This window comes from Salvelinus sp. IW2-2015, linkage group LG25, assembly GCF_002910315.2.
Source record: "Salvelinus sp. IW2-2015 linkage group LG25, ASM291031v2, whole genome shotgun sequence".
In the NCBI taxonomy this organism is placed as follows: domain Eukaryota; kingdom Metazoa; phylum Chordata; class Actinopteri; order Salmoniformes; family Salmonidae; genus Salvelinus; species Salvelinus sp. IW2-2015.
The window spans coordinates 15,957,270-15,974,571 of NC_036865.1; the positions used below are offsets into that span (position 1 = coordinate 15,957,270).

At 40.0% G+C, this 17,302-nt stretch overlaps 2 protein-coding genes across 6 annotated transcripts in view; one reads left to right on the forward strand and one right to left on the reverse strand.

Annotated features, from left to right (window-relative positions):
• The window catches only part of slka (STE20-like kinase a), a 34,046-nt gene extending 25,341 nt beyond the window's left edge, over nucleotides 1-8,705 (reverse strand). For all 3 annotated transcript variants that reach the window (XM_023970181.2, XM_023970180.2, XM_023970179.2), the window contains exons 1-2: nucleotides 7,830-8,705; nucleotides 2,972-3,136 (exon numbers count right to left, since the gene is read on the reverse strand). In XM_023970181.2, coding sequence (XP_023825949.1) covers nucleotides 2,972-3,136; nucleotides 7,830-7,982 — 318 coding nt within the window. In that variant the 5' untranslated portion in view covers nucleotides 7,983-8,705. The remainder of the gene's footprint in view (nucleotides 1-2,971; nucleotides 3,137-7,829) is intronic.
• Nucleotides 8,706-10,845: 2,140 nt separating this feature from the next.
• Nucleotides 10,846-17,302, forward strand: part of LOC111951774 (SH3 and PX domain-containing protein 2A) — a 119,508-nt gene continuing 113,051 nt past the window's right edge. For all 3 annotated transcript variants that reach the window (XM_023969977.2, XM_023969978.2, XM_023969979.2), the window contains exons 1-2: nucleotides 10,846-11,267; nucleotides 15,040-15,120. In XM_023969977.2, the coding sequence (XP_023825745.1) occupies nucleotides 11,196-11,267; nucleotides 15,040-15,120 (153 nt within the window). In that variant the 5' untranslated portion in view covers nucleotides 10,846-11,195. The remainder of the gene's footprint in view (nucleotides 11,268-15,039; nucleotides 15,121-17,302) is intronic.

A 17,302-nucleotide genomic window follows, 5' to 3' on the forward strand; every position in this document is an offset into this window, starting at 1 on the left:
CACAAATTATATTATGTAAATTGTGAGCTTAATTCACATGTAAAAAAGGGACAACTCAATTACAGATATCCTTCACAGCAGATATTCTCTTAACAACCTTGTGAAAGCTCTTCAAATTCTCAGGAAAAGTTTGTGGTGCAATGCTAACCAGTGCAATAACTCTTATCAAGAGTGTTTCATCATAAAACTGAAGAGACTTCATGAAGGGGACCTCCTCATTTTTTTGTAAGAGATCCAGTTTGGCATACATGTTTGACAGATGTTAATCTGGCAAAACATCTGCAGCAGAAACTACATCAAGTTTTTACATCAGCTCTTTWWMAAAAAAAGTGTGGCGTCCTCAGACAGAAACTTCACTGCAAGCAATTCAAATCTGACCACACTATTWGTATTACAGGAAGATGCGAGAAAAACAAATGCCTACTCTATTGAGCTCTGCTCCAGTGTTGTTCCTAAGAGGAAGAGTCATTGTAGCASCCCTTGCCTCAGATACAATGGTCCACACACACAGCAGATGAAGGCCAGACAGGGGAATGACAGGTCTACTCTCCCATCTGCTRTCGACATCAGGATTCGATTTGAGAGCACTAGTTAGCTCCAAAAGTGGTTATAGCTTTGACTGCGTGCTGACAGTAAATTCAGAGCCCTTCAGTGACTAGCTAACAGTTTGAGATCATTGTGAGGGGATTTCGCCAGTGGTTGAATGGRGAATTGGGCTTCCCGGGAAAATGTTGTCCAAGGTTGCAACAGTAACCAAGGGGGTGGGGCTTATCAAATTGAAGGAATAGAACTTCAATCCTGTGTTGTGTTCAGTTGGCACACCATGKGAAAAAATGCTTTGAGGAGGTACTACAGGAACTTGTCCAATAAGAACACTAATTTTCATTTTACGTTTAAAAGAGTTTTTGTCTGTTTGCTCCTGCTGAACACACAACTGAGTCCTACTGAACGCAACCCTTATTTCTCTGTTGAAATGAACATCCCCAACATGGCTAAACATCACTATCGTGTGCATTGCGATTATTCAAAGACATCGTATCGAGCTGATCTAATGCAATTCTTGACTTGCACAGGTCTGATAAGCGCACTGAGCCACTGGTAAAGTTCTGTCTGGTTTATCAGATGATGTCATGAACTAATGCACTTTTGGAGATGTGAAAACTGACCAGCCTCTGTGATAAAAGCTATTGTGAACTACACTATCACCTGATCTATGGGAGCATAGCCAGGACGTGTCAAACAGCAGCTTGAGGTATCGGATGCAACACAAATCAATCAAAACCCTCACTGGGCAACGCCCATTCAGTGAGTTAAACAAAGAGGATGGAAAGACTGGTGATCCATTATGTAATGATACACATCAATGGAGGGCTAAACGTTTTACAATAATGAACCATTTTGAAACGGTTTACTAATGTTATCATGAATTAAATATGATACAATTATCCTTAAAGCAGCAAAAATCTCCATTATTGATTACTATGCCTTAACAGTGTCATAAGACATCAGCCGCTAGCTACCATTTTACTGGCAGTGCCTTATGTATATTTCACAACATTCACCTACTGTTGCATGGGGTTTGGTATGAATGAGTCCTTTTTTTGGCTGAATGGAATGTTCACACACATTAACTAAACRCCTGACATGTTTTAAAGGCATAAGTTACACGTTAATCTCTCTCAGGACTCAACCAGTGGCACACACTACATGGTTTGATGTCTCTAAATTATTCATTAGCACTTTCTCAAGCCCAGAGTAGCAGTCCATTATCTTCCCATGGCTGCAGCCCCACAGCGGGGGATCACATGATACCACCTGAACATAATTGCGCTGTTGTTCTCTCCAAACACACCAACAGTGTGACAGGATCCTCTGACAGCGTTCACACAGCAGTTGATGGTGATTAGTGCTTTTGAGGTTGGTTCATTTATGAAAAAATAATCACGGTTTTTGATTCAGTTTTGATTATTTTTTAAAAATGTAAACGCATTATGAAATAAAGACAATGATTATTTCAGGTCAGGTCCACATTGAGTAGACATCAACACAGAAATTACTATGAAATAATAAGATATTTATGTTGAGTATATTACTTGAGTACTTTATTTGAGTACTTAGTCATCATTTAATCTCTGCTCAGGCAGTAGCAGCCAGCAAGTCAGACCACCTAACGTTATCTCTGTGCTCCCCATACTGTACTGTCTTTAGTCATTCTATTTAGCTACACTAGCCTGCCTAAGTATGCTGCAGAGCTGTCTGACAAAATCATTTTACTAGTTCTTCAACTAGAAAAGGTACTTTCACAAACTGTCTCTATCCCTCTCGCCGTTGTGTACATTCCTCTCTCATGCRTTCTGTGTGTATCTAACCTTACGTAGCAGGCGTAAAAGTGTATCCGAAAGAATCAGCGCAGTGGATTATGGTCATTGCAGTTAATTACCACGTTTCTGCTCTGAACTAGGTTAAATATTTCCTTAGTGAAAACTACAACTCCCTTCAACCCAGTGTCCCATAGTTCTTGACTTCTCTTGCAAATTATCTGATTTCTCTCTAGAGAAACGGCACAATAGGCTCACACAGAAATACAAACTAAACGCGATTCAAGTAATTGAACCAAAAATAATCGAAAAAATGTATAAAAACAAAATGGTCGCTCAGCACTATGTGAAGTCTGGGGCTTGAGAGAGAATAAGGGGCGACATTGATAAGAGAATGTGAGGTGACTTTATTTAAATCGTAAGGTTAATCTATAAAGCACTGGTTTGTGTATAAATGAGGAATATCATCATGTTTGACTTGTGTGAGGTGCATATAGATTGAGGTTTCTCAAGTGTTAGACGGTGAACTCCCGCACTTTAGCAGGATCATGAGTATACACACAAGTGTGTGAGTGGTGTGAACTGTGAACACTGTCAGTGGCCCTGTTCTCCACATCGGAGAAACCCAATCCCTCCAGAGGGAGCCCACTTACCCACAGTTTGCTTTCATAATAGAAGGCATCCAGCAGTTTGACTATGTAACGGTGATCACAGGAGGCCAGAATGTCTATCTCCACCATGTAATCCTCCAACTCCTCCTCTGTCTTGGTATCGATCACCTTGGCAGCAGCCAGGGTCCCAGTCTGCTTGTTCTGGGCCTGAAACAAAGACACCGACAAAGGAAATGAGTGACTATATTCCCCTGATAACAAGCACCATTCGATCAAACTCATACCGCAGAAAAAGAGCAACAGATTATTAGCCGTACTAATGGATAGTGGTTAATGTAAAGACATTTATGAACGGCAACGATAACATGAAAAGGCCACTGCCAWTTTGGAGTTGGAGCATTTAGCATTGGAGTGGTTTATGGTAGAGCAGCTGAAGGCAATTTTCTAAAAAGGTCACATCTTTCTGTAAATGTATTTCATCATACAGACACAAAAACACAAGAGGCTTCATATTTGCAGGAAAATCGGCTTGAGAGGCGAAATTCGCATCTGAAGTCAGGACAATTACAGTGTGGAGTCTCTGGAGAAAACTGATCATCTGTTAGCTGAACTGTATTTACTAGTCTATCAAGGTTAACTGTYCCTATGGGTTTCATTTCGTGAACAACGGATACCACATGCCCAAGCTATGCCATCTATCCTTGGTGATAACTACTGTAGAAACATTTACCAAAACATATTTTATATACTGTTTAATAGCAATATAAGCATGTTTCCGCTTTTAAAACAACAAAATTGTCGTGACAGTTAAGTAACTGTGACCAGTAGCCATATAACAGACACAAATGTTGACAGTAGGAAATTACAATAAAAAGAAGGGATTTAGGATCCAGCTCAAGGTATGACAAAAGAGGAAGTTTGATTAGATATATAGAACAAGGTATTAGCTTATGGCTTTAGGAAGCATAAACAAGCAATCATGTGTAAAGGTCAGAAGCGTATAGATACATGCATGTTCCTTTGGCTACTTGCAAATGCTTGACCTAGTTGAAAATGAAGACATTTAAAGGGGAGAATGACACGTTGTTCCATTCTCCACTTCCTCTTGCTCATGCAGACGGGGCTGCTATTTTGAGCTAAGCTTTGGCCGGAATGTTTATGGATACAGACCCAACCTAGTGGAGTTAAGGAAAGTTAAGGAGGGAAAGAGGGAGTGTCAGTGTAGCGAACTGCATCAGACTTTATATTTACACATAGTCACTCCCTTTTGTCTGTACCAGGCAACGCCTGCCCTAGCAGTCACACATTCAACACGAGGTCATACCTGTGACACTGTGTATATTTGCCTTCCTATTTTAGAGGGCTCTATGACCTCAGTTCTACTGGGCATCAGCCTTCACATTCCATCAAGAACTCTGATGGTTCATATCCAAGAAACAGTTTGACCTTTAGCAAAGCATAACAAGGAAACTGGCAAGAACACCAAATCAAAACAGGTCCAGGGATTTACATTAAAGAAGCATGGGCACAGCCCCAAGCAAGCAGAAGAGAAGGTATTGCACTCTCAAATGATGAAKGGGAAAGTAACCTAGCTACAGTATGTGAATAGAGGGCTATCAGTTGTTTTTGTTAGCCGTTGTGACCGGGAGCTTTGGCTTGTCCTCACACCCACTTCAGCGGCTGTGCTCCACGGCCCGTCATGGGGTGAGCTCAGAGCTGTGACTCAGGCTGAATGCCAAGAATCCCCTTCCTCCCAGACCCAGCCAGCTGATTCACCCACTGCTGCCACATCCAACACCACCACACCTCAGCATGACACACCCACTACAGGGCTGTGAAATAACACATGGACTATATTAAAAGGACAATTTTTATGTTTTTATACCAAATCTCTATTTGATGTATATCAAATAAAATGTTATTGGTCACATACACATATTGGCATGGCATGTAATATACAAAGGTCCAGATACTTTTTTGTCGATTTYWYAWGTTTTTGAGAAACTTACCAAAACCAGTGAWTCACTTCCTCATCCTCATTGTACAGTACAGGGGCTCTGAAAAAATGGTCCAAAAACACCCAAGTACAGCTTGATTCGCAAGTAAATGGAATATAACGTTGCGGATAAAGTATGGAMTGACAATTTCATGTGTACAACATCTAAAGACATGCACCACTATACTAAGAGCTTTTGCGTTTCTAAAAAGACGTATTTGGGCATTTTTTGCAGCATTTGTTCCATGTTTTTTCAGAGCCCCTGTAGTACACAATGAGGATGAGGAAGTAMATCGCTGGTTGGGGTAAGTTTCTCAAAAACAAGTGAAATCGCAAAAAAGGAGTGTGGAACCTTTTATATCATGCACTTACATCAAAAATAGAGATTTGTTTGTGAAAGAGCAAAATTCTCCTTTAAGGTACAGCAGTGTGGAACAATGGTTGTAGGACAAGGGATGACTAAGATAATAGTGTACAGGGTATGATATTGTTATTACATGGTAACAGATTTGGTCAAGTGATTGGCTATGCACACAGCTACCCCACCAGACATGCCACCAGGGGTCTTTTCACAGTCCCCAAATCCAGAACAAATTCAAGAAAGCGTACAGTATTATATAGAGCCCTTATTGCATGGAACTTCCATCTCATATTGCTCAAATAAACAGCAAACCTGGGCTCAAAAAACAGATAAAGCAACACCTCATGGCACAACGCTTCTCCCCTATTTGACCTAGATAGTTTGTGTGTATGCATTGATATGTAGGCTATGTGTGCCTTTAAAAAAAAAGATATGTAGTTCTGTCCTTGAGCTGTTCTTGTCTATTGATGTTCTGTATTATGTCATGTTTCATGTTTTGTGTGGACCCCAGGAAGAGTAGCTGCTGCTTTTGCAACAGCTAATGGGAATCCTAATAAAATACCAAATATTGTTAACCATTAGGGCAAACTCAACTYACTACATTCCATGACTGGGAGTGGATAGGAATTATAAGTACAAGCTGTGACTGATAATATTAGAGCTGAGCTCACTGAAACAGTTGACATGAAAAAAAAGATATCCAGTTTAGACACACCAAAGATGTTCTTATGTTGACAGAGACATTAGAATGCATGACTGAAGATGACAAGAAAAATGATTACAAAAAAACGACAACAGGTAAGTGTTTTCCCCAACTCTGTTTGAGGGCTGCAGTGTCTCCAGTCCTGGCTTTCATCATTGCCTGCTAATCAGCTAATCAAGACATGGGTAACCGGGGAAAATTGACTCACTGGCTAATCACTGACATTATTTGATCAGTTAAGTTCCAGGAAAAGGAGAGAATCWGCAGACACTGAAGGCTCCAAGGACTGAATAAGAGACTTCTGACCTATAGAATACCTGAACATGCGCATGCGAYAACAATTTGTTTACATTAGACATTAATAAACATGAGGAAAAAATAWAATCTATTTTTTTCTCTTGGTCATCAAAGTTCCGCTAGCAGATACTATGTACGAWCAGGTCAGCAACAAAAAGTGCTATTCCCTCTGCTCCATCTTGCTGACTAGGTCAAAGATGACACCCGTCCCAAACACGACAACGAAGAAAGTACAGCAGGGGGTAAATCATCAACAGTTCTATCTCTCAGTGTGCTGGTCCCAACCCTGACAGAGTAATGTTCAGGCCTAACTAAGCATGACGACTATTGAATGGTTTAGCTTACTAGCCGCAGAGCCAAGAATAGACTAATACAACKGRTAATCWACAGGTAATTGGCAAAATAAAKKAAACATCAACATAAAGTGTCTTAATWGGGCATTKGGCCACCAAGAGCGAGAACAAATTCAATGCACCTTGGCATAGATTCTACAAGTGTCTGGAACTCTATTGGAGGGATGTGACACCATTCTTTTACGATAAATTCCATAATTTGGTGTTTTGTTGATGGTGATGGAAAACGCTGTCTCAGGCACCACCTGTTTTCAATATAYKTTGTATCCCTAATTTACTCAAATGTTTCCATTATTTTTGCAGTTACCAGTAGATAGCCAATGTACATGATCACACATTTCCACCCACATACAGACCTTCTGACATGAGAACCTGCTACAGTACATGGTACTAACGCACATCCTGCTCCCCCCTGGGCTATACCAACAAAGTACCTGTTCACTAATGATGATGTGTCTACACTGCTGGGACCTTTCTGACTGATAAGGCCTACTTATCTAGGGAACTATTCAACTGTATCCTGTTTCCTATGAGGTTTACTGCCTGCAATTCACACCCTCAAGCAATCCATATTGCTCTCATCTTCACAGTCAACAATAAGCTCTTCTCGGATCACTGGTGTATCTATGTGAACTATTCTGATTTGTTTTGCAGCCTAAGAGTTGCCCTTCCCAACTAACCATGAGGACTTTCATACCCCACTGCACTGCTGTTCTGGAAGTATGAACTTGAACCCTTTTATTTGCACTTATCACCAACCATAACATTATGGAGGCCCCGTTGWCTTTCTAGGGGAGCCACTCCTTGAAAACTGAATTTTTGACACAGATGAGCAGTGAAAATGTCATTGTTTACCAGTAATGTATAAYTCAGTAAGGATACTACTACCATATTMAATATTAATTCATAGAACAGTTGTGAGACATGTTCCCTTGAGGCAGGCAATATSAGTCTTGCAATATTTCATGTTGAGGTAGCCTAGTATTTGACATGTCAACGGTGAACAAAAATGACAAAATGAGATGGGCCATGAACTCAACTTGAGACAGAAAAAGGCATATTTGACATGCTGATGATAGGAGGGGTTGAGTTATGTCTCTCAGTAAAACTTCCGGTATGAAGGTATCATGAGTTACAGACTTGACCTTAATGGATTTTATATTGAAAGATAATAAATCCGTTCGTATTACCTTGTATACTTTCCCAAAGGCCCCATCTCCCAGTTCCCCAATAATCTCCCAGATTTCCTCCGGGTTCTCGTCTCTATGTACGTGCTCATACTGTTTCTTCTTCTTATCAGACCCCAACTTGAAGATTTTACGAAAATTGAAGAACGACGACATCTTCTGTGAGTTTAGTCTGAGTGGCCTTTCCAGCAATTCCCACAAAGAAAGAATAATCCAAAATTCCCAATAACGTCCAAGTGTCTATCAGGCTGTAATATGGCAGCTAGCTCGCGCCACTGTGTCCATTTAGCCGCTAGACAAGTAGACAGACGATTCTTGAAATAAACCCAATAATAATAATAAGCTACAATTCAATACCAGCATTTACTCATGAGCTGAAACATCAATCGCGCATTATTATTATTGTAAATGAAACAGTTCACATAACACGTTGGCTACATTTGATCATTCTCAACAAAATGCACAAGGGTGGTCTTGGGATGGTTAACGTTACTGCCACAATACACACACGATCATTCTTAGACAATGTAATAACCGGCTTAATAAATGGATCTCAACAGACTGGCAGCATCGTCTTGAAGTTCAGCGGTAGCGATTTCATAAAACTCCCTTCTAAGACATACTTATAACCCGTAGTTACGGCCCAACCACGCAATCTAATACAAGTCCTCTGTCGTCACAAGGAACGGAAAAATAAACGAGAATGAAATGAAGTTTCTCAGACTTGAAACTCCACGAGACGGTAGTCATTTATGGTGTGGCCATTTCTAAACATTTCATTTTCTTCCGGTTGGTTTTAATAGGGAATATTCCTTCATACCGAACCAACTTCAGAATTGATGATAGTGCCTTGCCACCTCCTCCTTGCTGCATGTTGTGGAAAGCGCGTACCCGTGAAGCGCAGCCGCAATGGCAGCCTTGGCATGGCCAAACAAAGCATTTGATAAATTCCATCCAACTCCATTAGTGATACATTAAACAAATTCCACTCAAATGCATTCTTCTTCATATCAATTTGTTCAATTCAGTTACCTGACTCAATTTGAAATTTAACAGGCTTGATATGTTTTATTCCTGTGCAATTAGCCGAGGCCTAAATACGATTCCAGTTCATCATCAAATTTYACATTTCCATATTTTWATTTTWATTAACTGATGTAAAAAAKAAAYAAATCTATTGCATTGACCCCCACCCTCCCTGTCCAAACTCAAGTGATGCGAGTTATAATTGAAGTCCGTGCTATTGGCGCCAYCTTCTGATTTTTTTTTGTCACGCACTCTTTTGTCATTTGCGATTTCTGTCTCACATCGAGGWTCAAGCAGCCAGCTCACTGCTTTGGAGAAATATGTATTTCTGAAAGGCTTGATTTATTCCAGTCTATTAACAATGAGCCAATCCATTTTTGAACCCCACTCCCCCTTGTCAGTCTGAAATAGGTTAGGTCCACATGTATGTGTAAGAAATGGCCTAGTCTTACACATACATGTGCCTTATTACAGTGAGCAATAAGGCGCAAAGGTTCACAGGAACTTTGTACAAACATATTTAATAAAAAAGTAAGTAGGTTAGTAGCATAGCATCAAAAAGCAAAGCTAAATAGAACATTTGGAGATTACTGGAATAACTGCAAAAACTGCAGAACACTATGCCGAGATAGGGAACCTCAGCAGAAGGTGAACGTAACAAATATAGCTGTGGCCTATAGGTCTACTGTGATCTCAACCACTGCCCTTCCGTTAACCGTACCATAGAGCTGGTTATAGGCCTATAGCTCCGTCTTGAACCTGGAAGATTCCAACAGCAGGTAGGGTCAGGAAATGTATCATTTAAACATGAATAGGCATATTCTTGTAGCATATAATGCATTATTTAGATKATCCTTTTTGTTTTATATACAGTTTTAAACCCCAATTAAATAATTAAATGAGCATTAGATTTAAACAATTGACAAATCATTTTAATAATCTGAAAAAATAGGCCTACCAATACCATCCCTCTCAAAGGACTGTGTAGAAAAAAGGACCATGTAGAGTCCACRCAGTGAAAACAGGTGACGTTCTTGAGTTCCTGGCAATTCGACACTGAGAGAGAAACTCATAAACAAAAGACAACAAACAAGTATTAGAAAACAAACAATTCAAACTTTGTGAACGAATATGTTTTACTTTACTAAATATTCCAGTCTCAGTGTATTTGGATTGTGTAGTAGGCCAAACAAACCACACAATTGTCAGAGGTGCTCACTGGTTAGAGTTGGTGAATATTGGCAGAGGGAGTTTTCAGGGTAAGTGTGGGAGAACACGGAATTCTGTACAGTAGGACCCATCTAGCGTCGGCTCGAGGCTTCGCTCACGTGTTACAATTTAGATTTACGTAAATTCTGGGTTCATGAGCAAAAACGATAGAATGCATTATGAAAGATGACCAATAGAGTGCAGTATAGCCACTTGTTTCAACTTCTTGCTCAACAATGGAATGCGGCCAGGGAAAACAGTAGGCTAACAGACTGAGATAAAACTAACTATTGAAAATGCCATTTTGTTCTACTACAAAATTCTTTCCTATGGCAATTTGCTGAATGTGTTATAGTGGACTTGTAATAATTTCCACTGTAAAAATGCTTATTGCTTTATACTCATTGTGTCGATTGGACTACTTAAATAACCCCGTGAGACTTATGAAATGGTCGTTTTTGTAGCCTATGCCATATGCKTCATTGTTGGAATCCTATTTAGAGCAGACCTAAAATTCCTGCTGTAGCCTATAGGCCTATTTCATGATAGGCCTAAATAGTCACGGTAGATATGATCCCTTTAGATACGTCTATTCTACTATAATATTTTAAATACGCTATTCTATTTTATTCTATTCAAGTTGTTTATAAATAGTATGTGTTTGGGAGCACGGTATTTTTTAGGCTATAGTAATTCATCAGCCCTACAAATGACAATTGCTAGAGTCACCCCGCCCCTCATTAAAGGACAGTAACTGTCCAACGCAAGGGCCAACCTACTTTTCTTTCAAGGAGGGCTGAGCAGCAGTGCTCTGCAATATGCGCTCGCCGAACCGCTGCCCTCCKTGTCTTCGGTGTGTTGTTTACAGTATTTCCTGCTCCGCAAAAATAACATGCAGCTGGCAACAACTTACATTGGATGGATGTAGCGGATCAGCACGCACGTTGGGCATTGTTACGCCAAACTTTACTTGACAAACATASACTTTTCTTTTAGGCCTACATTGTCTTTTTAGGGACATTTGCGCTTTGATAGATTGCCCTGCKGAAACTTTCCTTGACAATAAAGGAGCATAAATGCCCCCCACGTAACTCAATTTCCACCAACTGGATCACATTTTTAAAGTTGTTCAAGATGCAGTTCCGAACTGTCCTTGAAGTGAAAGTTGTGGATGTGCAGAAGAGGCGGAATCCCTCCAAACATTATGTGAGTATACTCTATTGATTTCTGACAATGCTTCATGATTCACAGTGCTTCATGACCATAAACAATAACTTGCCGTTTTTTCTGATATATCATTTTAAATACGTACACTTACTTATTATTTTATTCTGCTGTCAATTTTACCTTTATTTAACTAAGCAAGTAAGTTAAGAACAAATTCTTATTTTCAGTGACGGCCTAGGAACAGTGGGTTATCTGCCTTGCTCAGAGGTAGAAAGACAGATTTTTACCTTGTCCGCTCGGGGATTCGATTTTTGCAACCTTCCGTTTACTAGTCCAACGCTCTAACCACTAGGCTACCTKCCGCCCCAAGTAAAACCGTCAATAAGTTAAACCTTGAGTTATCTATATTGTAGAATTATATGCACTGGGACAAGTAGTAACAGTGCTCGTCTCCATAGAGGAAAATCAATTAGTCTGCCAAGTCCAATAGGATTAATTAAGCAGAGAGAGGATAGATGTAACCAGTACTGCCTGAGGTCCCAAAGCCTTCCTCCCTGGGGTATCACATTGGGAGATCCTGCTGGCCTGGGAAGTCCCGTGAGTAAAACATAAATCAAATCTCATTATCGATGAGCTAAGCAACTGAAAATGCTTATCCTGTTTTAGAGAGAGGAAAAAGGCAACCCTTTGTCTTTTGTCTCCAAGGTTACAGTGTGACTTCCTTGCATGGGTGAGAGAGGGACACTGGGCACAAGGACTGAGAGCCTTTGGCAACTACAGTATTGCAACAGTGTTTTGAGATTGAAGACAGTTTCTTTCAGATACCTTCCATAACCTTTGGTCCAAAAAGAAATTTTGTTCATTCTTAAAAATGTTCTATAATGCATATAAATGAAATAGGGCATTAACAAGTATTGACAAGCCTGTGTTTAACTTGCATTGGATGAAATCCCATGTCTTTGTGCTTTTAGCTAGTAAGAATAAGTAAAAACACTACTTATAAATAAGTCACATCTCCACAGTCCACATCCCAAGCTTTAATGGTAGGTGTTTTTCCTTAATATCCTGCCAGCATGGAGATATTCTGTGGAATCCGTTGGCCTCTTTGTCAAAAAGTCTTGAGAGTTTGCTGGTCATGCAGATATTATGCTGACTTGCATGCAGAGTGATGTGGATATGGTCAGATACCATGTTGGATTTTATTGSAAGTTTTATTTTATCAGTCCAACAACAACACCAGAAAGTGCTTGTTTTGTACATGTATTGTACATTCAGCAGTATWATGTTGGGCTTGAGAGGACCCCTCTTGATGATGTGTTGAATGAGTCTCTAGTGCCCAAAACACATTATACATATACTAAATGTGTGTCATACGAACAAATGAGGTGTCTGAACTGACATGACCATTTACTGCACAGTTCCAAATTTGCTCTCTATGCYCAGTATGTAAGACATTCTCAAAGGGATCTGTATTTACCACACTTTAGGGGCACTGTTGTTTCCTAAACACTTAATCCAAAGCATTTGGCCATGTCGTCTGCACTCAATTAACTGTTCAGGAACTTGTTCCACCCTGCAACACACTATTTCTGTAATGAACTATGCTTAAAATCAAGACTTGATTTCAAATAGGACAGTTAAGTCGTTACTGATTGTAGTAATGTGTAGCGACACTTAGAAACCGCATGCAGATGCAGAACAATTAGCATATGTTCCTGCATCTGCAGTAGAAGAAAGGGTGTGCCCAAATGTTTGTGGCCTACATAGTAAGTCMCAGGGAGAGCTCCCACTCTAGCCATATAGTTATAGCCAACAGCCCCCTCTGGGATTATGCCATGGCTATAGACTAGAGTCTGACAAAACAACATTGTAAAATACTAGAAAATGCAACTCTAGCCTAACTAGCTAGAGTATCTATCAAAGTTGGAGCCAATGAAGTGTAAATAGTTGATCATTTCCTTGAATTGTTTAAATGTAAAACCCAAAATGAAACGGCTAATGGTTAAACCCTGTTGACCACCTCTTTGACCCGACACAGGCTTCTAATGAGGTGTGTGCAGACAGACAGGCCTAATGAGTTAGCTTGACCTCTACTGACCTCTTGAAGTTTAGTCTGAAGGGAATTCTCTATGTGTCATTGGGTCAGTCAAAACTAAGTGGTATTACAGTGCCTTCAGAATGTATTCACACCCCTTAACATTTTCTACATTTTGTTGTGTTACAGCCTGAATTTAAGATKTTGTGTCACTGGCCTACACACAATACCCCATAATGTCAAAGTGGCAATATGTTTTTAGAAATGTTTACAAATTAATAAAAAAATGTAAAGCGAAGTCATAGTATTCAATCCATTTGTAATGGCAAGCCTAAATAAGTTCAGGAGTAAAAATGTTCCCAAAATGTCACATAATAAGTTGCATGGACTCACTCTGTGTCTAATAATAGTGTTTAACATGATTTATGCATGACTACCTCATCTCTGTAACCCACACACACACACACAATTATCTGTAAGGTCCCTTAGTCGATCAATACATTTCAAACACAGATTCCACCACAAAGACCAGGGAGGTTTTCCAATGCCTCGCAAAGAAGTGCACCTATTGGTAGATGGGTACAAATAAAAAAGCAGACATTGAATATCCCTTTGAGTATGGTGAAGTTATTAATTACACTTTGGATGATGTGTCAATACACCCATTCACTACAAAGATACAGGCGCTCTTCCCAACATAGTTGCTGGAGTGGAAGGAAATCGCTCAGGGATTTCACCATGAGGCCAATGGAGACTTTAAAACAGTTACAGAGTTGAATGGTTGTGATAGGAGAAAACTAATAATGGATCAACAACATTGTAGTTACTCCACAATACTAACCATTAATGACAGAGCGAAAAGTAGGAAGCCTGTACAGAAAACAAATATTCCAAAACATGCAACCTGTTTGCAATAAGGCACTAAAGTAAAACGGCAAAACATTTGCAGAAATTAACTTTATGTCCTGAATACGAAGYGTTATTTTGGGGGCAAATCCAACCCAACACATCACTGAGTACCACTCTTCATTTTTTCAAGCATGGTCAGGGCGGCATCATGTTATGAGTATGATTGCCATCGGCAAGGACTAGGGAGTTTTTTAGGATAAATATAAACAGAATAGAGCTAAGCACAGGCAAAACCCTCAAGGGAAAATGTGGCTCAGTCTGCTTTCCAACAGACACTGGGAGACAAATTCACCTTTTCAGCAGGACAATAACCTAAAACACAAGGGCCAAATATACAATGGATTTGCTTACCAAGACAATTTTGAATGTTCCTGAGTGGCCTAGTTACAGTTTTGATGTAAATCGGCATGAAAATCTATGGCAAGACTTGAAAATGGCTGTTTAGCAATGATCAACAACCAACTTGACAGAGCTTGAAGAATTTAAAAAGAATAATGTGMAAATATTGTACAATCCAGGTGTGCAAAGCTCTTGGGCCTACCYAGAAAGACACAGCTATAATCACTTGCAAAGGTGATTCTAACATGCTGTATATTCGCTCACGGGTGTGAATACTTATGTTAATGAGATATTTCTGTATTTCATTTTCAATAAATTTGCTAACATTTCTTAAAACAGGTTTGGACTTAGTCATTATGGGGTATTGTGYCTAGATGGGTGAAAAAAAGTAATCTATTTTGAGTTCAGGCTAACACAACAAAATGTGGMATAAATCAACGGGTATGAATACTTTCTGAAGGCACTGTATATGTCTGACTAATGTGACTTTGTTGTTAATGAATCCTCCTTGTTTGTTTTCTTCTGTAGGTGTACCTCATCAATGTCACATACTCTGACTCCACCTCTCATGTCATCTATAGGAGATACAGCAAATTCTTTGATCTCCAGGTAAAAGTTGATTTTTCTTTGGCAGATATCACCATAGCACAATGATATAGAACCATGTTCCAGTATCTGTTTGATCATGCACTCAATCATCTTAAACTTATACTAATGTAAACGTGTATTTAAAACGGTCAATCTGTATGTTTTAACATCTATTTGTCTTTCCATGCATACATTTCCTCACTCACTTTTCCCCAACCCTGGATTTCCTGTCAAACTGACCTGCTGCCCTCTGAATGGGCCATAATACTCATGATCTATTAGAATATGTTKCAAAAGACATTGCTATGAGGTTCTCTATGAGATTACATTAACATGAACTTTGAGTGATGGACGTCTGGTGCTCAGTGGGGAGTCAAACCTCAATGCTCTATGTGTTCCYCACAAAATGATGTTTCAATCAGGGGAAGCCCCAACTGAAAAGCCCCATTGAAGACCACTGGTGCCTGGCGGAAGTAGGGAAAATCCCATTCACCCATGCAGACTAGTGGTGAGAGGAAAAAATGACCTCAGACTAAAAGATTGGATGTGGGGTGAAGTTGCCCCTTTATTGGTTGGAGGGACACCAATGCCCYCGAGGGAAACTTCCTTCTTGAGCTGCTGATGCCAGACTTTCCAATTGAAACCCACTGAAGATACATGAACGTAGGGAGGCCACAGCTCTGAACAGTGTGGGTTCAGACTGTACTGCAGGTCTCGTGACTGTTGAAGTCGGACCCTTGACTGTTCCAGGGACCCTTGCTCTGTTTGATGGAAATGGAGCATATCCCCTGTCTCTGTAAACATTAGTCTTTTCCAGAGACCCCTTCTCCTGGCTCTTGCTCAGTTTCAGTGTCTGTAAGGCACAAAGGTCAACACCTGCCCACACAGAGAATGGGTASGGATACTGCCTTTTACTAGTCCCTCAGTCACACAGTATGGTCCATTAGTCAGTTATGGTGTTGTTCAGCCCTTGTATTGTTATGCACTGACTGAAAGCATATGATGTATAATTTATCATTATGTGGGACCAGGTACAGGAAGAAGGGCAGACTCATTGGTCGATCCAGGAAATTGATTCATAGTTATAACATTAGTAACATGGTTAGTTATCTTTATCAACATCTCTAAGTCCTCACCTGAACAATGTTTTGTATTTTTGTGGAAGCAATTTAGTTTAGCACTTGATTCTATTGTAGCCCAATTTGAGASTGACAATATCACACCAGCTTTTAAACAGCGGTGTCCTTTATAGGTCTGTAGATGAAAACATTGTGGCAAGCAGCCTCCACTGAACACTTGTTGAGTGTTTGAGTCTCCTGGAAGTCCTTCCGGGCCAGTGGGATTTGTGACCTGCCTGGAGGTATAGGATCCAGCTGAGGAGATGACAGGCTTTAATCCCAACATGCGCTGAGTGGAAATAAAGTGGAAGTCAAGATCAGGAAGGAGGGGTGGGGGAAGGATGGAGGGATGGCCATTGGGGAGTGAAATGACCACCAAACACGATGAGAGTGAAAGATAAGGGTGGCTTTTCCTGTACTACATGTTGGATATAGTAATGAATCCTTCCCGCTTGCTCTAGATTGTAGATACTCAAACACAGTTTCTCTCTGTGTTTTAGTGATGCATATATTTCCAATAGTTTTTGATTTTTCAACATACATCATCTAAGATTATGAYGTTTTACTGTACTTCATTGCCAAAATATATTCATTTTCTAGCAATAGTTAGTTTGATCCACTCCTTCATTCCTCTCTGTTCTATGAAATCCTCTAGTGGCTGCTATTCTTGTTTTAGCTAAGTAGACACAAAGCCTGTCTGTGTGTGTTAGTGTTTGTGCCTGGTGCCAACAGACACCTACAGTTCATCTGAGGCTCAGCTCTGTTCTCTGTCCTTTCAGCACAATCACACTCTTCAGTTCGAAGCTGGCAGGGAACAGGAACGTGCTTTGCACTCTCTGGCTCGCCAAGGGATCATATGCATGATTTTGTATGAAAGAATGAAATCTGAGATAAAAATGGTGGTTGGTGTACACAGTTGTAACATAAAGCCGGACATTAATTTTCATGGGTTTATGAAATTGCCTCTCATAGTTGTTTGTCTTCGAAATTCAGTAGCTCTTGATGGCTAGATGTGTAGTATTGTTAGCAAGTGTTCACTAGCTTAGTTAGTAATTTGTCTCTTAGATAAAGTATCCCCTAGAAGA